Source organism: Sycon ciliatum, chromosome 2, assembly GCF_964019385.1.
Source record: "Sycon ciliatum chromosome 2, ocSycCili1.1, whole genome shotgun sequence".
NCBI classification, from domain to species: domain Eukaryota; kingdom Metazoa; phylum Porifera; class Calcarea; order Leucosolenida; family Sycettidae; genus Sycon; species Sycon ciliatum.
Genome location: NC_088644.1, coordinates 13,394,300 through 13,420,648, shown reverse-complemented (window position 1 = coordinate 13,420,648; position 26,349 = coordinate 13,394,300). Strand labels below are relative to the sequence as shown.

The 26,349-nt window shown below is 45.9% G+C and overlaps 1 protein-coding gene across 4 annotated transcripts; it reads left to right on the top strand.

Annotated features, from left to right (window-relative positions):
* The first annotated feature begins 838 nt into the window (after positions 1–838).
* Positions 839–26,342, top strand: LOC135808819 (tRNA (uracil-5-)-methyltransferase homolog B-like). 4 transcript variants are annotated; one of them, XM_065322044.1, is made up of 24 exons: positions 839–1,410; positions 5,682–5,779; positions 6,199–6,217; positions 7,301–7,397; positions 7,707–7,794; positions 8,259–8,313; positions 8,660–8,728; positions 9,250–9,272; positions 10,251–10,299; positions 11,339–11,408; positions 13,629–13,661; positions 14,247–14,317; positions 14,832–14,893; positions 16,180–16,264; positions 16,681–16,784; positions 17,473–17,524; positions 18,505–18,565; positions 19,236–19,313; positions 19,844–19,887; positions 20,477–20,552; positions 22,076–22,195; positions 23,190–23,286; positions 24,710–24,841; positions 25,849–26,342. In XM_065322044.1, exons 1-24 carry the CDS (start codon positions 1,000–1,002, stop codon positions 25,943–25,945), a joined length of 2,091 nt encoding a protein of 696 aa, XP_065178116.1. In that variant the 5' UTR covers positions 839–999; the 3' UTR covers positions 25,946–26,342. The 4 variants fall into 4 exon arrangements, with proteins under 4 accessions (XP_065178116.1, XP_065178118.1, XP_065178117.1 ...); XM_065322046.1 differs by lacking the exon at positions 25,849–26,342 and having other exon boundaries at positions 23,180–23,286; XM_065322045.1 differs by lacking the exons at positions 19,844–19,887; positions 20,477–20,552.
* Positions 26,343–26,349: the final 7 nt, after the last annotated feature.

Below are 26,349 nucleotides of genomic sequence, written 5' to 3'. Positions count from 1 at the left end.
TCTGTACAATGCGCTGCATCTGCCGCTAGGGTTTATCGGGTGTTAGCGGCCGTCGTGAGTTCCCTTCGGGAACGGACACGATAATTTACTTACTTTTTAATGTAGATCTACCCGTCTTCCATGCCAGAGTCTGAGCTCTGCCAAGCATCAAACATGAAACCATGATTTTCACTCTTGACTACTTAGGCCTTGCAAGCTTGGTGGATGATCAGGATCATACCAGCAGAAAAAATACTGGCAGGATCTGGGATTTGGTACTTTTTCTGGTATGTTTTGTGCATGTAACTATTGTTTCAAACTTTGGATAAAGCTGAGTAGAGGAGGAGAGGTGTGGTTCCGAAGACCGAGACTGAGATAGTCCTACAACCCGGGTTTCATGAATCATGACTCATGTAGGTGGGCATGGCCTGCAGCTAGCTGGGCCATAGGCCATGCAAGGCATCAAGAGTTTATAATATAACCCACAAACTACATAACCCCTTCATGAACCATGTGCACGTGAAGTATTGTAGCTCTTGAATTGAACTTTGAACAGTTTGAAGGCATCAAGACCAGGGAGTAGTAAAATACACTGTATTTTACTACTCCCTGATCAAGACAAGACTGACAAAGCTTTAATAATTAGTCCACCATGGTCCACAGTCATACCGTACCGCGTACCGCGATACCGGTCGTCATCGATCATCATGGTCATTGCATTGCTCTTTTTGATTTTCGAGCATCAATTATTATTTTTCTCAGTTACCATGGCCACCCGTACCATGCATGTGACGCAAAAAAGGTACATGACTGTTTTTACTTCAACTACACAAAATAATTGTTGCATCATTCAGGAGATACAATGATTATGTAATTGATTTGAGAGAATTCTGTTCTTTCACCTGAACTTTGGGTTATGTCCGTCCGTCGTCCCGGGTCCGTGAATATTTGAAAAAGAGCTGTGCTGGAAACCCAGTGTGCAGAATAATTAGGTGGTGCAGTGGGGTTAGAGCCTCTGAAATGCTGTCAATTTGCAGGCGTCGTGGAATACAGCTGGCAAACAATTGGACAGCGCTTACTGTTTCCAGAAATTGCCACTGTCGCCGATTGACTAGTGCGCCGCTCACTACGAGTGGTGCTCTCATTAGGTCTGAGTATCAGTCACATTTGTCTGTCAGACGGTTTCTTTGCTCTAGCATGGAGCAGGGCCATGCACAAACCACGAATGTGGAGACATCCCAAGATTCAGCTGCACCAGCACAACAAGTAGAAGCAGCAGCAACAGCGACAGAGACAGTAGCCAATGTGCGTGAGGAAACAGAAGAGGTTGCGGAAGAGGATGATCTTGTTGGCTACACGAAACGTGGGGAGTTCACCTCACAGAACTATCGTGTGTCAATCAAGAATCTCCGTAAATTCCCAGGCTATCGGGTTAGTGTGCACGCATTTCCTGTGTTATAATCCATGGTGGATCTGAGAGATTCTTACTGTGACCAAGAGCATACGCATTTGTTAGATCATAAAGTATTCTTTCTAGACCAAAGAGTGGTATATTTGATAACATTTAATAACGATAGAAATTTTTACGATACTTCTCCAGACGTTTCGTTGTTCTGAACAACATCGTCAGTGTCTCACCTCACCTCATCTCACCACCATCACTCCCTATTAACCCGTGCCACCACCCAAAGCCCTCCATTCTTTATCCACTGACGATGTTGTTCAGAACAACGAAACGTCTGGAGAAGTATCGTAAAAATTTCTATCGTTATTAAATGTTATCAAATATACCACTCTTTGGTCTAGAAAGAATACTTTATGATATTACAATGAGAGTGAATAATCAACGGCTTGTCCACCAACTCTGTGCATTTGTTAGAAACAAATTCCAGATCTAATATTTGAATTTTGATCCGTATGTCAAACACGGCGGTTCCTATGTATAGATGTTGGAAGCCGGGAAAGTTGATTTGTTTCCATGAATTTGTGGATTCTAATCTCCCATCCCCGTTGGCATGATTCTGAGCGGGAGCTGCAATGAGGTAAGGACTTACATGTCGCTGTGATGGGCAGGAACACTGAGGCACCGAGGCTGCTTAGAGGCATACGGGCGGTATCTGCAGCGGTGCAGAATTACTAGAGAGAGAGAGAGTGAGCCTGATTGAGAGGGCTAAAACGGGTAAAGAGGAGTACAGTTTGAGGACTAAGCACCTCAGCCGGATTCGTAATCAAGCCGCTTCTGACACCATGTTGTGATCTCGAGCTCGTCAGTCACTGAATTGATTTTATTCCCGTAGCTATTCCCGTAGCTATGCAGAAGACGTTACTTCAGTAACGTCTGGCGCTAGCCTGGGTCCACACAGCTTTAATTTGGTGTTTGTTTGTGTGTTTGTGTCACGCCTGGCGCTATCCCGTATCTATCCCGTACCGTACCGTACCGTCAAACACAGCTGGCCATATACAGCTGGCCGCAATATTCAAATAGGGCTTTCAAACGCAAGATCATAACGTGAAGCAACTTAGAAGAATGAGTATGAATGCGAAGTGTATGGGGGAATGCATGTAGGGCAATAGTTCGGGTTCGAATCCCAGGTAATGCCTGAAAAAAATAGGAGAATTGAAAAATTATAACATCCCTTTTCTTTTTTTGCCGTCATCAAGGCGGTAGACGGTGTCGTATTACCCTCGACCGTACCTGTCCCGTACCTGTCCCGTACCTATCCCGTACCGTTCCGTACAATAAAAGACGGCGCGGCTGGCCACAATGCATATTCAAATAGGGCTTTCAAATACAAGATCATAACGTGAAGCAACTTGGAAGAATTAGTATGTAAGCGAAGTGTATGGGGGATGCATGCAGGGCGATAGTGCGGGTTCGAATCCCAGGTTATGTCCAAAAACAAAAAGTAGAAACTTAGAAGAATTTATAACATCCCTTTGCTTTTTTGTCTAGGTCATCAAGGCAAAAAAGCATAGCGTAGGGCCCTGAGCTTCCAAGCTCTCTCGTTGTATTTTTTAAAAGAAGATTCGCACTTAAAGCGTGTGAAGAAGAGTACATGTATAGCGTGATGGAGAACGCTGGATGGAGAGCTGCTGGATAGCTAGGTAGTGCATCTATAAGAGCACTAGGGGAAGGCTAGGCAGTATGTCTCTGGACATCAATAGATATTGTGAGAAAAGCCAGTCAATAGCACTAAAGAGTGAAGTCAACCCCGACGCAGTCAATTGCTGCGGACAATCATGACAGGCATGATACAGATTCACAACAGACACGACTTGAATCGCTGTCTGTTGTGCTACTGGCATACATGCAGTCTCACGTTACACTAAAGCCTAGTGTACGGAGTGAAATACCGGTGCTGGCGCTCTAATACTAAAAATGTTCACTTGCTTCAATGCAGTAAGTAGTGACGGGCAGTGCTTGGTCCCAACCTGCCCAGGCTAGGGGAGTTTTATATTTAAGGCCACACCGTTTTTTATCTGTGTTTCGCGTCCCCCGCGCGCATGTATTTCACAGCCGGAATTAAAAAAATAAAATAAAAAACGGAACAAATTTTTTAATAAAGCTATGAATAGGATGAAGGCCGCAGGCATCACGCAACTACGTTACTTGTTTGACATGTATTACTGTGTATTTTATAGGGCTCAAACGGTCACGGTTTTACCCCTAACGGTTAACTGCTAAGCTAACGGTCACGGTTTTACCCCTAACGGTTAACTGCTAAGCTAACGGTCGGTTTAATGGTTATAACCTATAAGCCACGGCAATCCTGCGGACTCTTTTTTAACCGTATATTTGACTATATTCTGAGGGGCGTGGAGCAATATTATCTCTCAACGGAAGTGTCCTTGCTTTTGTCTGTATGGTTCGGCTGAAGAGCGCGTGGTTGTGATGAGTTGGGAATGCAATGAATTGAAAATATGGCCGAAAGCTCTGTCGCAATATTTAGTTCTGAAGTAATACATGTCAAACAAGTAACGTAGTTGCGTGATGTCTGCGGCCTTCATCCTATTCATAGCTTTATTAAAATTATTATCTCCACGTAGATTATTTGGAACAAAAAATTTTTTTTTTGAAAACGGAATACAAATTTAATGCAAACCCAGAAAACCGGAAAATGTAACCCAAAAGGAAAAAAAACGGAACATGAATGTTACACGTAACTATTATGTTGGCATCAATTAAATATTTGTTCTATTTATCGCATGATTGTACTCAGCTCACACACATGTACATGTACATGTGTGTGTAATAAGCTGGGCCGCAAGTCACACAATCATCATGCCGCCTGTGTTTAGACCACAAGCATGGCAGAGGGGATACACTCATGTATTCATGTACATGTCAATGTACATGAACAGTGCCGTGTCGCTTCACTGTACACAAATGCAATGCACGTACACTGTTTTTTTTGGATGGCTTTTTTATTTTTTCGCCCTCCCTCATTGATTTCATCGAATAAGGGGCCGTCCGTTAATATCGAACTTTTTTCACCAAACGAATTATTTTAGTTTAGACTCAACCCCTCCCTCCCTCCCTCCCCCTCAGTGCGTAAAAAATGTTGACATACATGCATATACAACAGCCATGTACATGAATCAATGTTTTCTGAAACGAAATTGGTCAACCCCCTCCCACCCCATAACGAAATTATTTCGTTTTGTGAAAAAAGTTCGATATTTATGGACGACCCCTAAGGTGATGCGAAACATAGAAAAAAAAACGGCGTGGCCTAAGTGTGCAACACACACTTGGTGAACAGCAGTAAACTCAAGTCTGTCCAAATGCATGCATTCCATGTTGCAATTTTCGATTCTGGCCAAATTGGGGTTGTCGGCCGTTGGGTGGTTCAATATCCAATGGTGTCTTATTTGCAGGTTTTTTACCTCCCCCAGAGGTGACCCATGTGACCAGTTTTTGGCTGTAAGCAATAGATGATATGCCAAATAACGTGCAACTAGACTTGAGAGGGCATCGCACACAAGTTGCATACAAATGATACTACAATGTGTACATGGTAGGCCCTGAGCTCTGCAGGAATGCAAGTCACAGGTAACCGTATAACCGAACTTTGTATGCAACTACTCTGCAATGCCCTCTCAAGTCTAGTTGCACGTTATTTGGCATATCATCTATTACAGTGCGTGCGTGCATGTGTGTGCGTTTGTGTTTGCGCGCGCACGCGCGTGTGTGGGTGTGGGTGTGTGTGTTTGTCTCATATGGTGCAGTGGTATGTGCAGTGATTTCCAATCGAGAGGTTGGGGTTCGATTCCCGACGATTATGGTCACACATGTCTTTCTTCTCTTTCTCAGGCTTCTCCTGACTTTTCTTTCATTCTCATTACCAACAGCCAGTGCATGCCGGAGTATCTGGTGTGATGTGTGCGTGGGGAAAAAAATGAAACAGACCAAAAAGTAGGGATTCACTGGCCAGAAAAATGCCACTTCATAGCTGTGTTGTGTAGACCAGGTTGAATAGTGGCGGTCAATTCTTCAGCCTTGCAAGCTGTTGAATGGTGCAACCCCAGCACAAGTTGCTATGGTTTCTGCTGTAGCATCGTTATCATTGCCTCTGGCGATGGGCGTCAAATGGTGTGTGTGTGTGTGTGTGTGTGTGTGTGTGTGTGTGTGTGTGTGTGTGTGCGCGCGCGTGCACACGTGTGTGCATGGCGTTGCACATGTTTTGTGTGTGCCTGCGCAGGTGCTGGCTGAGTGGGTGAAGGAGAAAAGTGGTGTTGGCCCACACCGTCTCTATGTTGCAGGACACACGCGAACAAGACAGATCTATGTGACATTCAAGTGAGCTTTGCCTGTTATTGAAGCTGACTGGGAGTGAAATTTGTTTTCTTTCTGAACCCCTTTCCGCTCCGGAGACCTCACTTTCCAAACCTTGTCCCATGACTCTGTGATGGACAAGGGAGTACTCTACATCTATACTTATTGTACTATAAGTGTTCTCTTTTTTTATTAACATTGGATGTAATACCTGCATTGGTTGCTATGGTTCTATTTCCTCTTTTGACGTTGCTGCTGTTTCTGCTAGTGCTCCACACGGCGCGGATATTGTGAAATGAGATGTTTTCTTCTTCTTCTTCTTGTCTCCATGTGTGGCCGTGTGTGTGTGTGTGTGTGTGTGTGTGTGTGTGTGTGTGTGTGTGTGTGTGTGTGTGTGTGTGCGTGCATGCGTGTGTATTTTTCTTGCCTGATGTCTTTTGCAGGTCAGAGGAAGATCAAGCGGTGGGTCAAGTTTGTCACTGCCTTTCTACTATATTTTGTGGTGTCTTTCCATGAGCGGTGTATGATCTCTATGACTCATATTTATTATATAGATGAGCGTGTACGTGTACATGTACTTGTTGATTAGTGTTGAGCATGGCCTGTATGCTCAGCCACTGAGGTCCCACCATGTTGTGTGCGGACTTTGAAAGGAAATTGAAAGTTTGAAGCATAAATTATCAGACTTTATCCTTCTGGAGTGATGGATTTTTTATGGGTGTTTATTAGTGATGCAACAAATGGCGTTTTCTTCGAACGAATATTCTCCCGAATGTTGCTTCAACGAACAAACTAATACTTTTGAAGTATTCCATATTCTTCTGACGTGCCTCGATCACTTCATTCAATGAGACCCAACATTCATGTTGCATACAGATCATGTTGATAGTCACTACCCCCTGGTTAAAGAGCAGATTTTACCTAAAAACAGGCTTCACAGTTCTCAGAAACATAATTTCTACACCATCTTACTCAACACTGTTCAGGAGATCAAGGTTGGAGCTATAAAATAACACAGCCAAAAAGTGCGGATTTTTCGAATTTTCGAATGTTGCTGCCTGCATACAAATATTCTTTCTGGTGTCGGTATTCTAGAATATTCGAATAATTCGAACATTCCTTGCATCGTTCAGTGTCAAACGATGGAAACAATGTGCAATAAAATGGTGGAAGAAGGAAAACATGTATAGTGATGAAGACAATAATAATGATTCTAACAAGTTTTCGCACAGCGCTCGTCGTCGTGGTACTAAAGTACAGTGCAACACAGTTGAACTATTAGAGAAAACTAAAGAGATAATATCACCTACCGGTATAACAACAGCACTGAAATATACAAGTGTGAATTATAACATTGAAGGCGTGAGCAAACACAAATGCGTGTGCTAACAAATAAAAAAGGACGAAGTGCTGATACAAACAGCAGTACATTTCACATAGAACACTAACGGCCAAGCTTGGCCACACCAACCACCTTTATTACGTGAACAATTTCAATGCATCATTAGTGTTTATTGTGTTTTTGCCGTACCACTTTCTGTCCAGACGGCAATTGAGAAGCTGAACGGTTCTTTCTACCAAGGCGAGAAAATCCAGTGTGTCAAGGAGAAGCCCCAGGCAGATCCCTATCTGGAACGTAAAGGTCAGGCTTCTGTTTCTTTATCGATATCCTAGCCGGCTTTCACATCCTGCCCTTCTATAGATGTCTGTCAATATAACTGAAGTGCCACTTTCTGGCTTTGTTGGCTGGCGTGGTGCATTCTTGTTGGTCCCAAGCCTTTGACTGGTGATTTAACCAGAACCTGATGAAAATATGTCGTACTTTGACCAGGCCTAATTGAATAATGTTTATCTGTATATCAAAATCAATTGCTGGTGTATTTGTGAAAGATTGTAATGACTTGCTGGTGTCGGCGTTTACAGTAGTTATCTCTCCTCTGTCTCCGTGCAGGCAAGAGTTCTCGTGATGGTGACAAGAAGAACGCCAAGCGTGCAAGACATGCCGACCCCGAGTTTGAGCACCTCACACCAGAAGAACGGTAAGGGTAGTAGCATCAGTGCCTGCAATGCCATGTTGCCCCACCAGTGCCTGCAATGCCATGTTGCCCCACCAGTGCCATGTTGCCCCACCAGTGCCTGCAATGCCATGTTGCCCCACCAGTGCCTGCAATGCCATGTTGCCCCACCAGTGCCTGCAATGCCATGTTGCCCCACCAGTGCCTGCAATGCCATGTTGCCCCACCAGTGCCTGCAGTGCCATTTTTCCCCACCAGTGCCTGCAGTGCCATGTTGCCCCACCAGCTCTTGTTACTCGAGAAAGGAAAGCAGTAGACAGCGGAGGGGCAGGCGTGTGACTTACGTATCATGAGCAATGACTGTTGTTAATTAAGCACAGTATCCTGCTTTGACCAGTTGATTGTTCATGATGTGATACTCGTCGTGCTGGCATTTACTATAATTATGCATAATGTTTTGAGTTCTCTTTTTCTGGTTTTACCTGCAGTGTGGCAAGAGTCATTGAACCGTACAAGCCACTGCCATATGAAGAGCAGCTAAAGGTACTTGTAGTACAGAATTGTTCTTTACTCTCCGTGACTGACTAGGCTGGGCATGGCTTGCTCACTGGGGTTTGTGTAGCTTGCCAGTATGACATACTGTATATTCCGGAGTATAGTCCGCAACCAGATTTTTTTGTCACGAAATACAGACATCTAGCCTGTATTTCAGGGTTCATTTGACCATTGTAGTATAAGACTTTTTTTGGGTGACTTACGAGTGTTTACAAAGTGTGGCTTATACTCCGGAAAATGAGGTATATTACGCATGCCAGTTGTCATGTAGATCCTGTTGAGTACACGTTCTTAATGACGGAATGTTGTTGTTGTTGTTGTTGTTGTGATGCAGCGCAAGCAAGACTGGGTCTCGATAGTGCTGAAGTCTATTACAACACAGATGAGCAGAAACACATTAGTGGTAAGCGTGTACGCACGGACTGCTAGCAGATTAGCAGATGTGCAGTTTTCAGTATTGATACTGAAGTATAACTTTCATGGTCGGTGGAAGACACTGCTGCCCCTACTTGAAAAATTGTGTGTCGAAGCTGCTTGTTGGGTGTTTCTTCAGTTTATGCCTGTGAGATCTGGTTCTGCACACAACTTCCATGAAATATCAGCATGACTCTATGATGATCATGTCTTCAAACCACTGCTCCAGATGAGATCATTCATAAGCTTTGTGCTCAATGGTGTGTGTGTGTGTGTGTGTGTGTATTTTTGTGTGTGTGTATTTGTGTGTGTGTGTATTTGTGTGTGCGCGTGTGCATGCGTGCGTGTGTGTGGTGTGTGTGTGCGTGTGCGTGTACATGTGTGTGTGTGTGTGTCTATGTATTTGTGTGTTTGTCTGCTTGCCCGTCTGTGTTTATGTCTGCTACCCCGCTCGTTTCTTGTCCTCTGTGCGTGCGCAATCAATCTGCGGCATTAATCGGATGGCAACAGCCTCCATGGCTACCCAAGCAGAAGTAAGAGCTCTGGTCCAGACTTGGTCATAATCACACATGGATACTTGATAGTAGAAACATGCTTATGTGGGCACCTAGGGACCAGAGGGTATATTGGTCAGGTGCTAGGAAATACATGTACTGCTCAATGAAATCCAATCACGTCGCTCAAGTACGCGCCGGGCGATGCGCAGCCCTAGACCTGCGAACACTTGGCTGCGAAATGGTGCAAGGCGCAAAGTTGACTCATGCGACTGGATTTCATTTCATGCTTGGCTAGCTGAGCGCCATGGAAATGAAGGACTTTTCTAGATTTGACTGCGGCTAGCACTAGTACCTGCTTGCAAGCTGCCCGTTTGATGGAGGTGTCCGGATATGGGATGTCTACCCAAAAGAGGCTCTACTGCACGTTACTTAGTGGTGCTGGTTTGTATTCTAGGTTGGCTCATGCTAGTACCTCCCTAGATGAACCCACAGGAATGCAATTACGTACACACACATACACAACAATAGACAATACTATAGTGAAATGGCTACGCTGTGCCACTAACTGTTAAGGCAATTTGATAACAAAGCAGTCTGTCTGTGCTACCTAAACCATGATTTTCCCCGGCCCCGTGGGTCTTTACTACAAGGGTGTCCTGAATAGAGACGCGTAGCAAGCGAAAGGTTTCTGCTGAGTTGCTCGCACCTGCATGATTCGCCATGCGCACTGTTTTCTCTGATACCTGCACAGTGATGTTGATCTTGCCAGGCATTCAGGGTGCAGGACTGATAACGTTACTCTTGCTATATTTTACATCTAGTACCGGTGTACCATTGTCTGATGGCTTCCTTTGGATTGTAATGAGTAGCAGCTCTCTGCAACTGCTAACGCAATGACTTACAACGAACCAGTTCTGCACCGCCTTTGTCCTATTCTAGACATGGCTATGTTGCTAATTGTGTGGTCGTGTTACGTGTGTGTGTGCGTGCGTGCGTGCGTGTGTTTCCTCTCAGGGCTGCTAATGCTGGCATGATCTGTGAACTGCAGGACATCCTGCATTCGGTGAGTGTTCTGTGGAGGCAGTGCTTGGTGCTTGGTGCTGGTCTTATGCAATACAGAGGCTTCTAATAGCATGTGTGCTGTTACTATTTCAGCCAAGTATTGGTTACAAAAGTTAGTTGGCTTTGTGTTCCGAACGTGGTGGAAGCTCTCGGTGTACGTGTACTGTTCATCTGTTGTGCTTTGTATAGAAGCAAACATTGAACACTGAATGGACCCGGTGTTATGCTGTAGCAATGCATGTTCCTGATAATCTGGTTCTTTCCTACTAGTAGCTGGTAGAATATTACGGGGATAGCGGAAAGATCTGCATCTGTGTGCATGCTCCTTGCTTGTCTTATCACACGTAGCAAAAAGGTTGCCAAATTCATTACTCAGTCTACTCAGAACATTTTGCGTCAGCGTTTCAACCAAATCTCATCACTGCATACATGAAATTAAGTCAGCAAGCCAAACTATGCAACATGTACTAGAGAAGAAAGATGCGTAATGAGATCTAGCGCTAATGGCCAGTGATACGAACCTATAACTTATCATAAGGAAGTAAAAGGGAGAGAAAAAATGGCACCGGCTGGAGTACAACAGACACATCATTGGTTGGGTAGTCCCATCACATCGCCACTTCAGGCAGTCACCCGCACCACTGTGTACTGGAGGCGTTGTACATCTGCAGCTGGACACCAGTGCTATGTGCGCAGAAACAGCACATGAAGGCGCTGAAACTCTCTAGCAGAAGTGACAAAGTCATGTGACTACTGCTCCGGTGCTGGGTCTGTTGTACTCGCCGCCATTTCTCTATTTCTCATACTTCCTTTATATGTATAAATAGTGGTAGGTTCTTGTTACTCGCTGTTAGCACCACATCTCATTACTCACCTTTCCATTCTAGTATATATCGCATGGGTTGACTTGCTAACTCCATTCCCATGTATCCACTGATGAGAATGGGTAGAAAAGCTGTCGGAAATGTTCTGAGTTGACTGAAACCTTGTTCCGATGTGTGATCAAATTTCATCTCCTAAATCCTTGCTTATTGTTACAGCCTGTAAAGGAGGCCTACCGTATCAAGAATGAGTTCTCCATCGGTCCTGGTCCGGAGGCATCACCACAAGGTATGAGTAGTAGTCCACTGACTAGTAGGTGAACGACAGTGTGTGTATGTGTGTGTGTGTGTCTGTGTGTGTCTGTGTGTGTATGTGTGTGTGTGTGTGTGTGTGTGTGTATGTGTGTGTGTGTGTCTGTGTGTGTATGTGTGTGTGTGTGTGTGTGTGTGTGTGTGTGTATGTGTGTGTGTGTGTCTGTGTGTGTCTGTGTGTGTATGTGTGTGTGTGTGTGTGTGTGTATGTGTCTGTGTGTGTGTGTGTGTGTGTGTATGTGTGTGTGTGTGTGTGTGTGTGTGTGTGTGTGTGTGTGTGTGTGTGTGTGTGTGTGTGTATGTGTGTGTGTGTGTCTGTGTGTGTGTGTGTGTATGTGTGTGTGTGTGTGTGTGTGTGTGTGTGTGTGTGTGTCTGTGTGTGTATGTGTGTGTGTGTGTGTGTGTGTGTATGTGTCTGTGTGTGTGTGTGTGTGTGTGTGTATGTGTCTGTGTGTGTGTGTGTGTGTGTGTGTGTGTGTGTGTGTGTGTGTGTGTGTGTGTGTGTGTGTGTGTGTGTGTGTGTGTGTGTGTGTGTGTGTGTGTGTGTGTGTGTGCGTGCGTGCGTGCGTGCGTGCGTGCGTGCGTGCGTGCGTGCGTGCGTGCGTGCGTGCGTGCGCGCGCGTGTGTGTGTGTGTGCTTGTCGGTGACGCACAGCTAAGTCTCGCCTGTCACGCTGTTCTGTCACGGAATCGCAATTCGCTGATGATGCCGCCATATACACACAGTCAGTCGAGGACATGGGAGCTGCTGGCAGTTCCTTCGTTGCCACTGCAAGCAGGTTTGGCCTCACTGTAAGCTTCACCAAGACCAAAGCGATGGTAGTGAATGCCCCGTCGCCACCATCCGGCCTTTTAGAGTTGCCTGAGGGTAGTATTGAGCTGGTGCCTGATTTTACGTATCTCGGCAGTTGTATTTCTTCGGATGGCCAGATGACTGCTGAGATCTCGGCTCGCTTGGCGAAAGCTTCCCGAGCATTTTGCACATTGTGCTCATCTGTCTTTTCCAGTCGTGATCTCTCCGTCAAGACGAAGGTGCACGTATATTCGGCCGTCGTCTTGTCGACGCTGCTGTATGGTTGTGAGACCTGGGCAATTAAGGCCGTGGATGTTCGTCGGCTTGCAGCCTTTCATCACCGCTGTGTTCGTTTTCTGCTGGATATTCGCAGAGTAACACAATGGCAGGAGCACATCTCCAACAACACTCTCCTTGAACGAGCCAAGGTACAGCCGATCGAGGAGGCACTGAAAACGCGTCGACTCCGCTGGTTAGGCCATGTTGCTCGAATGGATGACTCCCGTATGCCAAAGTGTATCCTCTTCGGCGAACTGGACAAGACCCGGCCACGTCATGGGCCCCGGAAACGGTGGCGGGACATCCGACATGAAGGACCGCCAGATAGCGGACTGGTACGACCTCGCCCAGGATCGCAGAGAATGGAGATCAGCATGCAGCACCATTCCTCCGACCGAGCCCGTCACCTTAGACTTCGTTTGCACTTGTGGAAAGCGGTATCGCCGTCGCCAGGACTTGACTCGCCACGCCCGATTCTGCTCGTGACTTGAACACTGTTGGTCCCTTCGGGACCTGCTATCATCTCCGGATGGGCATATTGTATTGTATTGTGTGTGTGTGTGTGCGTGCATGCACGCGTCTGTGTGTGTGTGTGTGTGTGTGTGTGTGTGTGTGTGTGAGAGAGAGAGAGAGAGAGAGAGAGAGAGTTCTGGTAATTTGAGTAACGCACACTGGAAAATATGCTTTGTTCAAGACACCTCCATCAGCACCGAGTTCTTTTGCATAGCCTGGTTTCTCTTCAGCAAGGGTTGGAAATGAAGATAATTTTGCGTGTCATCTGTAGTCGTGCTGCTTGACGTTGCAATGCTTGCCTGCTCGTTGGTTGTGTGTGCGTGTATATCCCACCGGGGTGTGCCCACAGCAGCTGACTTGATGCTGGGCAAGTGGTGATGTTAGAGCATGCATGGCGGTGATGAGTGCAAGGCTTTGCCTGATCCATCCTTGCTCAACCCTGTGTACCGTACTGGTCTGTGTTGTTCGTACTCTTTCTGAATCATAAGGATTAATGTCAAGTTAGTTCATACTGTGCTTGGCTGCATGCACTCACATTGTTTTGCTGTTGTGCTTCATGCCACCGAAACCTCTCCTTCCTTGTTTGTCTGTACTGTTTGCTCTTTTACTCTAGTCACTGTTGGCTTCCGTCTTGGCGCGTACAAAGGTGAGTGCGTGGCCGCTGGGAGATGCCTCCAGGGCGGCCCTGTAGGGCAGGAAGACACTGTGATGACTTCAGCTTTCTCTGTCATGTACTGTCGTGGACATTGAGATGCGATGGGATGACCGGGGTCGGCGTCCTCTACTGCTTTTAGCGCTTATATGCACTGTAGTTCACGTACACACATTGTAAAAGGAACCAGCAGTGCTCACGGCTGCAAGGCCAGAGGCCAGCAGTGCTCACGGCTTCAAGGCCAGCACGTCGTGGCCGCTTGTACACTCTAACGGAAACATGTACAGTATATTGTGGAAAATACAGTACAGTAGAACCTGTCAAGGTGACTGCTCGGATAAAGTGACCACCTGTCCAAGAGGACCACTACAACCAGGACCAAGGGATGTTATTTACAGTCAAATGACCCTGGATAAGGAGACCACCTGTACACGGGGATCACATTTTGAAGGTTCCTTGAGTGGTTGCCTTACACAGGTTTCACTGCACATGTTGTGACGGTGCTGGTCCCCATCATGGGTACCTGTCTTACTCTATTGACGTTTCTCTTGCTTTCTTTTGCTTTCTCTTTCTCTTCAGAGGGATCAATGACCATTGTCAGTCCCGAAAAATGCACAATTGTTCCTGCTATAGCACGAGATGTAGCCACGGTGAGTTGAGGATTTTAGGTGTGTGTATGTGTATGTGTATACGCGTGCGTGCGTATGTGTGTGCGCGTGTGTGCGTATTGTGTGTGTGTGTATTGTGTGTATTGTGTGTATTGTGTGTGTGTATTGTGTGTATTGTGTGTGTGTGTATGTGTGTGTGTATGTGTTGGTCCCATTGGGAATAGGTTACACATGAGGAGTAATGTTGTTACCGGCTATGCTGTAGTAGATGTACACGTAGTGTCCTTAGCAGTATGTCCAGTCAAATTCAGGAATATATTGCTGTTAAATTCACGGTTCGCGTGAGACTCGGTTAGATTCCGAGTTTTCCGCATCCGTAGGAACACCACCGCCCTTCAAGGATCAAGGCGCAGATGCAGCTCCTAAAGCGGTGGGAGGTGAGTAGATCAGCTCACCAGCCTGTGGTCAAAGACCGAAAATCCCATTCACTGCATCCACTGTTCTTTTAATCATGAGGTATATACCGGTATGTTTATGCGTGTTGTTGCGTTTACAGACTTTCCAAGGATATGTGCGTCAGGCGGAGATGCTGTACTTCGACGAATGCACTCATCTTGGGTGAGTTGTTGCGCACCCAGTCTTGTTTGCCCGTGTCAAAATCAAGGACTGGAACTTGGTACCTGCATACTGGTACTCAACTGTTCCTATCGTGGCAATTTGTTTTGTTGTGTGGGTGTGAGGGAAGCAGAGAGAGAGAGAGAGAGAGAGAGAGAGAGAGAGAGAGAGAGAGAGAGAGAGAGAGAGAGAGAGAGAGAGAGAGAGAGAGAGAGGGGGGGGGGGGGGGTAGGTACCGTAAAGTACCGCGCGAGCGCCCCACCAACTCGTCCTTTCGTGGTCGTGCTGTGGAGGTGGTCTGTAGGTCATACAACACATACCTTGTACACACATTGCACACTTTGAAGTCAATTCGTACGCAGTCTACTGTAAAAGCCGTTATTCTAACGAGGCGCATATATAACGATTTCCCAAAATTGGCTGGTTTACGTGTACCAAAGGTAACGATTCTCGCGTATTCTCAACGCTCAATAGAACAGTATGTATCGATGTCTGGATAACAATTTCTATTCTAATGACAGATTTCTCCTCGTTAACTCGTTAGAATTAGCACTTTGTTATAATGTATGGCTTTTACTTATCTGCGGACAGCATGCTGTTTCGTTCTTTGTGAACTCATCAGCGCAGCACAGAGGAAATGAGGCCGAACCTGATAGCAATGAAAGTAAAATTTCCAAAGCCAGATTTAAATCAGACCCGAACGTACCTTGCCAGAGTGCTCAAACTGACAAGTCAATGAGCTCTGCGTAATGCAAACAGCAAAGGCACAACCTCACATGAGAGTGCTCAACTACTACAAGAGCAGGAGCGAAAATACTCAATCTGCGGACAGCATGCTGTTTCGTTCTTTGTGAACTCATCAGCGCAGCACAGAGGAAATGAGGCCGAACCTGATAGCAATGAAAGTAAAATTTCCAAAGCCAGATTTAAATGAGGCCCGAACGTACCTTGCCATATGGCTTTTACAGTACCTTGGAACTCCACACAAGGACACGCTAAGTGTGACCTGTAGCACTACAGTTCTCCCACCGTACTAACTTCAGTTGCACTCTGCCATACAATTTTACTTTCCTTGGTTATAACTAAATATAAAATCAAGGCGGGCCGCTCTCGCGGTACTTTACGATACTAGTACAACAGTACTACAGGTAGACGTTGAAGTCATGTTGAATATTAGATCATTGCAGGCGACCAGTATAGCTGGTCATGTACTACTAGTATCTCGCAGTTCGATATTGATATGATTGTGTGGGTGTTATTTTGTTGTTTGTGTTGGTGTACGTTGGCAGCTACTGGCAGACACTGACTGTGCGCACCCCATTAGCCGGTGGCTGTATGGCTGTGGTTGGAATGCATCCGCAGAAGCTTACCCAGGTAAGAACTGCCACCTGCAATGTCACGCTGGTCCTTTATCTCTCTGCAGGCAAACTGGGATGGTGTAATACGATGACTGAAAAACAGATTGCACTAGGTTCAAGTCCTGCTTGCAAGCGGAAGGGTTGTTCTGACCATAGTGCGAGCCACAGTCAACCCTGTAACTTCGACCGTACGGATATATTTATAAGTCGGTTACTCGTGACCTGGTAGGAGGGTCGCATGATGGATACAGCTCATTTGATTATCCATCATTGACAACTTGAGTGGGTCTGGTTAACCCAAACTTGCTGCTGTAAGAACTTCAACTGCACCTTGATCCCTGAGGGTAGTGGAATTTCTGCTCGTGCTGTAAAGTGTAAAGTCACTCTGGCCAACTCTTACTTGCGCTGTGACTTTTATTTCCTTTCCTACAGGCTGAAGTGGAAACAGAAGTTGAGCTGCTGCGCAAGTATTTTGTTGATGGTCCTGGAAAAGACAGTGGAATTACATCAATGTACATACATTTTGACATTACCAGGTAGGTTTAACCACAGCCCGTGGTGTGTGTTTGTGTGTGTGTGTGTCTGTCTGTGTCTGTCTGTCTGTGTGCATGCATGTGCATGTGTCTGAGTGCATGTATGTGCGTCTGTGTGTGTGTGTGTGTGTGTGTGTGTGTGTGTGTGTGTGTGTGTGTGTGTGTGTGTGTGTGTGTGTGTGTGTGTGTGTGTGTGTGTGTGTGTGTGTCTCTGTGTTTGTCCCATACTGCACAGTGGTATATGTAGTTTCCAATCATGAGATCACGGGTTTTAAGAATGAAATGACACTTAACAGTGAAGCGTTCCATGCTACAAGTCCCTGTCGACGTGTGGTAGTAGGGTGCACTCTCCCCTTTTCGGCGGAGGTGCACAAATTTGATGGGACTAAAAGATTAACGGAGCGTTGCAGCTTTCTTAGACCAACACCTTTTGACGCAGAGGTTAGAAGATTGCTAGTACACACAGTGACATTTTGATTTTAGGATATGCGTGTACTTTAAAAGCCTTGCAACCTGTTGGATGGTGCAATTCTAACTCATGCCGGTATGGGCTCTTTTGTAGCATTGCTAATCATTGCCTGTGGTGATGGGTACTAGTGGCTAAGGTATGTGTCGTTGTGGGTGTCCTGACCCAGCAGACTGTTGGGATTGTGTTTCCACTTCTATTTTCTCCGTCTGATTCTTCTACCAGATACCGCAAAACGACATCACTAAGGGACTATTACCACGTGTTTGGAGACATGGTAAGTTGTTTGACATCTACACCGCCTTGTTGCTGTGCTCTATCTGTGCCAGTGCATGTCTTTGTGACTGCACAACGTCAGTATTGCATTGTGCCCTGCACCATTTAGCAACCCAGTGTTCGCAGGTCTAGGCCTGTACAGCGCTCAGAGTGGCATTCGCTAGCTTGATCGGATTTCGTTGAGCAGCACTGTAAAAGAACGAGAACATCCCTGTAGATGAAAAGCGTGTACTCTGTCTCCCTCCATGAGTAGTTGTCCTATGTAATGCATACCAAGTTTTGGCAGTGCCTCTTTTTCCTGACCACTGAGTCTACAGTCCATTCACAAAAAGATGGGCCCTGGCTCTGGCGAGCTCCCGTATTTGGCGAATTTTCAAGATTTTATCGTACACAGTGCAGTGCTGCGAAGTTTGAAATTTGAAAAAGGGTCCAAAAAGGGTACCTGAACTGGGGTTCGAACCGTACAATGCACTGTTGCAGGCAGGATCAAACGGCCTGGATTCTAATGGTCTTTCCCAATTCAGTGCTCTTGGGGCAAAACCTGGCCGAAATACTATTCTTGTTACGGCTTGCATTTTGGAGAAATAGACTTTAGAAACATAATTGGAAGAGGATTCCATAGGGGATTGCAGAAAAAAATTCTAAAAAAACTCAACGTTTGACCCATTTATGGCCAAAAGCTAGAAGTCCATCTTTTTCTGAATGGACTGTAAGCTCTCTCTCTCTCTCTCTCTCTCTCTCTCTCTCTCTCTCTCTCTCTCTCTCTCTCTCTCTCTCTCTCTCTCTCTCTCTCTCTCTCTCTCTCTCTCTCTCTCTCTCTCTCTCTCTCTCTCTCTCTCTCTCTCTCTCTCTCTCTCTCTCTCTCTCTCTCTCTCTCTCTCTCTCTCTCTCTCTCTCTCTCTCTCTCTCTCTCTCTCTCTCTCTCTCTCTCTCAGATTATATTGTGTGTATTCGCTTGGTCTTGTGCTTTTGTGCTTGTAGCATCTACATGAGAAATTGCTTGGCCTGACGTACAGAATATCGGCCGATGCCTTCTTCCAAGGTAATTACATGTATGCTGGCACTTGTTAACTGGCTATCGTCATTGCTGCCCTGTGCATGTACGTGTATGATAAAGCAGAGCCACGTTCAGTGGATAGCCACGTTCATTGCATAGCCACATTCAGTGCATAGCCGCGTTCACCGCATAGCGACGTGCTCACACTCATAGTGCCAGAGCCACTCAGAGCCATAGAGCAACTGTTTTATCTGAGGTCAGATTTCCCTTTTCACCACTCACTGCAGGACCATATCAACCTGCATATACGGGATTGCAGAGTTTTGCCCTCCCTCTGACCAGATCGGTTTCATTGGATTATTCTGCTGGAAAGATTCCGATTCTTGCCACATAGTTAGTTTCCACGGCAAGTTGCAATGGGAGTACCCAATTCTCTTCTTATACTGTCTGTTTGTACCTCGGTGTTTGTGTCTGTCTGTGTGTCTGGGTCCGTGTGTGTCTGTGTGTGTGTATCTATGTGTGTCTGTGTGTGTGTCTGTCTGTGTGTTTGTGTGTGTGTGTCTGTGTGTGTCTGTGTGTGTGCATGCGCATGCGCATGTGTGTGTCTGTGTGTGTCTGTGTGTGTGCATGCGCATGCGCATGTGTGTGTCTGTGTGTGTGTGTGTGTGTGTGCATGCGCATGCGCATGTCTGTGTCTATTTGTGTGTCTGCATAGTAAACACCCTTGCCACTGAACGTCTGTACACATTAATCTGTGACTGGTGCGATGTCAACGAGGACTCTATTGTCTTGGGTAAGCTCCTATGGACCTTACCTGGACATGCACTGAAATTTCACACTTTACCCACTGCACTGAACAAGTCCACAATGACCTTGTAATCAATTTCACAGACACTGCTGTTACCATAATATTAATATGCTGTCATGGGATCTCATGTGTATTTGCTCCCGTGCACATGGTATTGTGCTCTTGATGTCTGTCCACCTGGTCCACTGGGCAAGCTCCACAGCTGTAGCTCATAATAAAGACATAATTATAATATTTTATCCCGCAGAAGTCTCCCCTATCCTGGATATGTTCAAGTCTACCATCCTGGTTATGTGTATGGGCTTTTTCTAGACCTGTGCGGTCTGCAGGGCTTTTCAACATGGGAGGTAGTGTGTTTGTTGTCTATGTTCATGCTGACGTGTGGATGCATCTGTTGTCGTCTTGTGCTGCGCGTGTGGGCCCGGTGCACCTCGTGTGCATGCATGTGTGTGTGTGTGTGTGTGTGTGTGTGTGTGTGTGTGTGTGCGTGTGCGCATATGTATTGACTATCACAGACATATGCTGTGGTACTGGTACGATTGCCTTGGCACTGGCAAAGGTAAATACTTGCTCGGCATCACGACGACAATGGCATGACTGTATTCAATATGGCCATCATTGTTGCATAGCCACTCATCTCTGGTCAATGTCGATGATGCACTAACGGTGCATTGCTGTCCACCGTGTTGCATTGGATCTCCAGGAGTCTCTACTTCTTTTTGACGTGCAGTGCACAATGTCAGACAATGTTGTGATGGTATCCGTATACATTTTCCGTATGAAATGGTTGCTTTCAAGAGAGCTTTGCCGTAGTTTGGATGCTTTGCAGATCTAAAACAGTGAACTGAACACTCATTTCCTTCTGCGGGTTTGTACGCACTGTGTAGCCCTTTGTACACACTTGATCATTGCCTATTGCATTTACTATTGTTGTTTTTGTTGTTGTTGTTGTTGTTGTTGTTGTTGTTGTTGTTGTGTGTGTGTGTGTGTGTGTGTGTGTGTGTGTGTGTGTGTGTGTGTGTGTGTGTGTGTGTGTGTGTGTGTGTGTGTGTGTGTGTGTGCGTGTGTGTGTGCGTGCATGGGTGTGTGTGTGTGTGTGTGTGTGTGTGTGCGTGCGCGCGTGTGTGTGTATCTGCTTTTGAATACAGAGAGTGAAGAAAGTGATTGGCGTGGAGATGTGCGAACAAGCCGTGGAGGACGCCAAGCATAATGCGGAACTGAATGGTAGGTGTGGCTGCCAGACAGGCTACCTGGCTGCCTGCCTGCCTGGCTGACTAGCTGATTGATTGGCTGATTGATTGGCTGATTGATTGGCTGATTGATTGGCTGATTGATTGGCTGATTGATTGGCTGATTACCTGGCTACATGTACATGACTGTAGTCATCTGGAAGCTGTTAGCAGGGTGCGTAGCACCCTTGAAAACCCTTGAAAACCCTGAAAGTTTTTCTTCCCCCGGGAATTCCCTGAAATCCCCTCAAATTTTGTATTTTATAGAAAATGTTCCTTGAATCCCCTGAAATTTGTTTTCCAGATCACGCGACCTGGTAGACCTGTACTCAGCGACTGACTGTAGATCTACATGATATGCATAGATCTACGAGTGCCAGTCCGGTCACCTGTACTGGTCATGTGAGTCGACGGCCTCAGCGGCCAGCGCAGCTCGCGTAGATAGTTTATGGTATTTTTACATTTGAGCCTTGATCGCCATGACTATCGACTGCGGTACGACGGTTCCAGACTGTAGCGAAACTGGAATCCGCCACTGCAACTGCTTTTCCGTTTTATTTGTTTGTTTTGGCCTTCAACAAGACAAAGTGTCTTCAGTTTTTTTGGAATGCCGAAGAAGTTTTACAGAGTTGTACTTGTTCTCCATGCCAAAAGGCAAGTGTGTTTTCAACGATCGCTGGTTGTCTTTCGACCCGTACAAAGACTGCCTAGTTCGCTAAGAACTTAGCGATGGAGAAGCGTGATGGTGACGGTGGCTCTACTACTTGTAGTATTGATGATCAAATCTTCGATTGTTGACATTTTGAATCAGTGAACCTCTGCGTGGCTACGGATATGTGGTGTCTAGCGACTGTATGACATCTGTGAATACCCTTGAAATGCCCCTGGAAATCCCCTGAAATTTTGTGTATATGTTGTGCTACGAACCCTGTGTTAGATAGAGACCGACTGTGGCAATTGACAGGAAATACGGCCACAGCAAGAGTTAGACTTATGGAACAGTAGTCCAGAAATGTTAATACACCGTGCCAATCTTGGAAGTGTGCCGGAAGAGATCAAGCAACCTTTTGTTTGTCTTGCAGTTTCATCGCATCGTGCATCGTTCGAATATTTTTTACATTGTGTGTCTATGTGTGTACGTGTGTGTATATGTGTGTGTATGCACATGTGCATGCGTGTGTGCGTGTGTGCGTACTTGTATCTGTCTGTCTGTGTGCATGCATGTGTGTGTATGTGGATGTGTGTGTGGGTGCGTGCGTGTGTGTGTGGGTGTGTGGGTGTGTGCATTTGTGTGCATTTGTGTGCATTTGTGTGTGTGTGTGTGTGTGTGTGTGTGTGTGTGTGTGTGTGTGTGTGTGCATGTGTGTGTGTGTGTGTGTGTGTGTGTGTGTGTGTGTGTGTGTGCGTGCGTGTGTGCATGTGTGTGTGTGTGTGCGTGTGTCTGTGTCTGTCTGTGTCTGTGTGTACGTGTGTGTGTGTGTACGTGTGTGTACATGATGTTTATGTGCATGCTGGCAGGCATCACCAATGCTGAGTTTATCTGTGGCAAAGCAGAATTTGTCATGGACGGGCTGATGAAACGATACGGCCGCAACCCCAACCTGGTCGCCGTTGTTGATCCACCACGAGCTGGCTTGCGTAAGTGTTTCATTTGAAAGTGTCACATTTCAATTGCATTGTACTCTTTAACTTCATCTACGGAGACTCCTTCGATTTGGGCTATAAAGGCCTGTGGAGAATCCGTAAATACAAATACAATCTATAAGTGTGAACACGAGCAGTATCGTAGATAGATTACTGCACTCTTGGTATGGTAGGAAGACTGCAGTATTGAAGTTCAACTGACGGAATGACAGTTTGCACTGCAAGCAAGTGCAGGACAAACAATCAAAAAGCTACTGTTGCACGCTAGTCACTACAGGCACGGGGCACTTGTTGACATGTCGCAACTTGCACTCAATAGACACCCTTAGCAAAAAACGTCATGTTGTAACGGTATTACTGTAAGGGGGAAAATACCGTGATTTGGGTTCGACCTTTAGCAAGATGCACGCTATGTTTAGTACGCTGTTGCCACGAGAATAGCTTTTATTTCGCGCAGTACAAATTTTATGTCACCATATACGCGGTACAAGGTGAAATGCGTACGGACTATGTAATATTTGGCCAAAACACGTACCGTTGGTCACAACGATAAATCAGCCCCCATAACGTTTTTACGCTGCAGCTTCAACGCTATTTGGGTGATCAAGGTACGAGTACCGTAAAAAAAATAGCGTTACCATTGTTTGCTAAGGGTGTTAATACTAGTGGTGCACAGTAACAGTATCGATAGTGTCAGTAGTCTGCACTTACGCACTTTCCAGGCATGCAATGATCGTGCGTAGACGCATACCACTAGCGATCTCTTATCGAGCACAATCGCTAGCGATAACCCTAGCTGACGGACGAGTGCTCGAGTACTCAATACGATTCTTTGACATACCGGGCAGATCTTAATTTGCTTGTCTGTGTGTGCACATGTGTGTGTGTGTGTGTACGTGTGTGTGTGTACGTACATGCGTGTGTGCATGTGTGTGTATACGTGTGCACGTATGTTTGTGTTCACATGCACACAACCGGACGTATCTAGATCCGGATGTGTGCCAGCTCATTCGCAAGACCTCTGCCCTGAAACGTCTTGTCTTCGTCGCCTGCAACCTCAAGCAATCTAAGGACAACATCTTGTAGTAAGTTCTTGATCATGCTGATGTTGACAATGATATTGATATTGGCAAGAGTACATACCCCCCCCCCCCCCCCCCCCAAGAGTGTGCAACTGCCTGCACAACCTATATACAGTGCTGCCACAGCAGAACTTCACATCGCATATTGTAAACATGGTTCAAAAGGTTACGCTGGCAAACAGTGCAAAGTGACCACAAGAGAGTTGAACCCAAAGCTGTATCTATCATACACGGGGTGCAAAGCATGTGTACGGGTTCATCACGTGATGTGAAGCTCTGCCCTTGCAGACCCCAGTAGCTGGAGTTGCACACTCTTGCCATCTTGGGGTTTATGTACTCTTGATATTGGTGTGGAGTGTTCGCACAGTAAACGCAGTGGTGGTTTGTACTAATTAATAAATTGTAGTGCATTTTGCATTTTGAACTTTTCGACACCTGAACGTACATGAAGAGTCTTACCGTATGTCAGCGCCTTGAAAGCCATGGCCTTATATTCGAAACACCGCTGCTTTCCTAGATGTTTTATGTGCAAAATGACTCACCCACTACGCCATGCCTTTTAAAAGTCAAAGTCCACACAGAAATTTCAATCTAAATCCACTTGTTCACCCTTCCTGCTGGGCTGTAAGTTTGTCAGCATAGTACTTATTCCTTCATTTTTACAAAACGTACTTCAAACGTCATTTCATTTATGAAGCCCATGGCTTTATAACTGAGACTGGCTTTATAATCGAATATACCGCCATGGCTTTGAAGGTGCGCACATACGGTATAAGCCATATGCAAGTTGTACAGATGCACGAAATCCCGTAGAATCCCGTAGACCCGGTTGGGTGTTGAATTTGCAGGACCCTATTGTGTTTACTGCTATTTCCACTAAGAAATGGGCCCTGAAGGCATTTCATAAGAAGAAGAAAAATCCTGACAAATATCTAGCTAGTCATTAGTTCTAACCAAAGTGAAGAAGCTGGAAAAGCGATTGTTTACCATTCATTATGAGGCTAAAATTGGTCAAATGCGCATGCATAGCACACAATGAACACCCAACTGGGTCTGTGCACACCTACGGTCCTAGTACAGAACTCTGTACATCTGTACAGCGTGCATAAGGTCTGTTAGCGGAGGCCTGCATGACTTGTACAGTATGGGGCACTATAGGCCGATCACCCTCACAGCTCGGATCGCACGACTATCTTCAGCGGTCCATAGTTCTGAAAGTATCCTTGCGGTGCTGCATGCTTACTGTACTCGCTTTGCACAATGCAAGCATCTTCTGATGTGTGGTGGAAGTCAAGTTAGTCAGCACTTTGCTTCAAGCAAATGCCTAGGCCGAAAATAGCCGAAAATAAATATGCTCCGAATGTATTTGTTGACTCTACAGTGCAGTGTATAATGCGTTGCTTGTTCTGCTTGTCCATGTACACAGCCTATGCAAACATCCCAGCAGGGCGATCACTACAATGGGCTTCAGGCCACTCAAGGCTGTCACCGTGGACATGTTTCCGCACACACCGCACTGCGAGGTCGCCATGCTCCTGGAGAGGGTACCATCTCCCAGGTAAGCTGGAGTTGCACTGGCCATGACCGTCACCCATGACTGTCAATACTGTTTTAATTAATTATTAGTGATGTCATCATCATCATTAACCCATTCGGGTTGCTGTGGCAACAATGCCGCGCCATTCCGTCCTTGTCTAGTGATGTAACCCTAACATGTACTTTGAAGTGTCATGTTTGCCGTTTGAGTATATCTTAGCACCATCATGCGACAGATGCAGTGATCTTCAAACCTTCAAATTTGAATTTTCTGTTCAAGTAATGTTGGGAGCACTTTTTAGATTGAATAAATTCGAATAATTGAATACTGTATTTCCTCTATCCTAAGTCGCAACCCATTTTCAGGTCTGAGCCAAATTGTTTCGATACATTCACATAAGTAGAAAGTCACACTCAATTGTAAGTCTCTTTGCCCTTGAAGTTCAGTGTAAAAAGGTGCGACTTACATTCGGGAAATACGGTATTTGAATGTTTGTTAGTTGTTACATTCCTAATACGGGTACTGTAGATGTCTTCACCTTTCAATCTACATGTAGGTGTTCATGTTTTCTAGTACTTCAAAGTAGGCTAGTAGAAGTCAGAAAGCTGTGGGGTTTTAGTGTGCGGGTTGCCAAAAGCAGAGCTGTTTTCAACAACATGGCAAAGACATAGGATATACAGACTGCGAATCAAGGACCTGCCGAAGTCGGTAGATCTGCATTCTTGCACTTCCATCCACCGCAGACAACTTTCCTTCAGCTATGCTATAGAGGCTCTTTGCTTACACCATCAGTTGAACTGCTTCGTGTGCAGTGTGAAAGCTGCAGCACTGGCTCATCTCATTCAATGCTGTATACGTAGCGCGAATCCACAGGCTGTCCACCACTGCCTCTTTTGCAATTTTGCATAACCTCTATATAACTGTATGAAAGACTATGGTATGGGCCAGATCAATCAAAAACTGCCTCCACTAGTCATGATGTTGTTCACTGCAACTGTTACATTTCTGTACCCGTATACTTGCTTCAGACTCGCCGACTTCAAGACTGTGGGGGAGCCAACGACAGCCGACACAACAGCTGACGCAACGCAGCAGCCAAACCAAGCTGAAGCTCAGGCAGAGTAAGGCAACCGCGCTTCTGTGCACCATTGGAGCAGCTCTGACTGGACGATTGTCGCACTGCTTGAGCATGCTGCAGAGGTAGTGCTGTTGAGCAGCTGGCCGTCAAGGTCATGTGCTAAACACGAGGGTGTTTCAGCAGCCATTCTGAAGTGTGCATTCAATGGTGATCAGGATTACGCCCTAAGGCAGCCCTGGAGCTGCTCCCGTTCTCCCCTTTGAGTGTACTGTGAATCCCCTTGGAGCGTACTGTGATGCGACAAATTGAATTTTGTCACACAAACCACATCACATTGTGGATCGTGCAGCTCTCTGATATTCATTGTGCCTTTTTTGACTTGAATTGATAGTATTGGTGTGATGAACTATCATTTTAGTTTCAGGTACACTTGAAACCTTCCGATATTTTC

What these genes read in the sequence shown, in the direction of transcription:
- LOC135808819 (XM_065322044.1), top strand. Translation starts at nt 1,000, where the DNA reads ATGCTGTCAATTTGCAGGCGTCGTGGAATACAGCTGGCAAACAATTGG. An exon ending in CCGTCTTGGCGCGTACAAAG is followed by an intron (nt 13,662 to 14,246) that starts GTGAGTGCGTGG and finishes CTTTCTCTTCAG; the next exon opens with AGGGATCAATGACCATTGTC. An exon ending in GAGAGGGTACCATCTCCCAG is followed by an intron (nt 24,842 to 25,848) that starts GTAAGCTGGAGT and finishes TACTTGCTTCAG; the next exon opens with ACTCGCCGACTTCAAGACTG.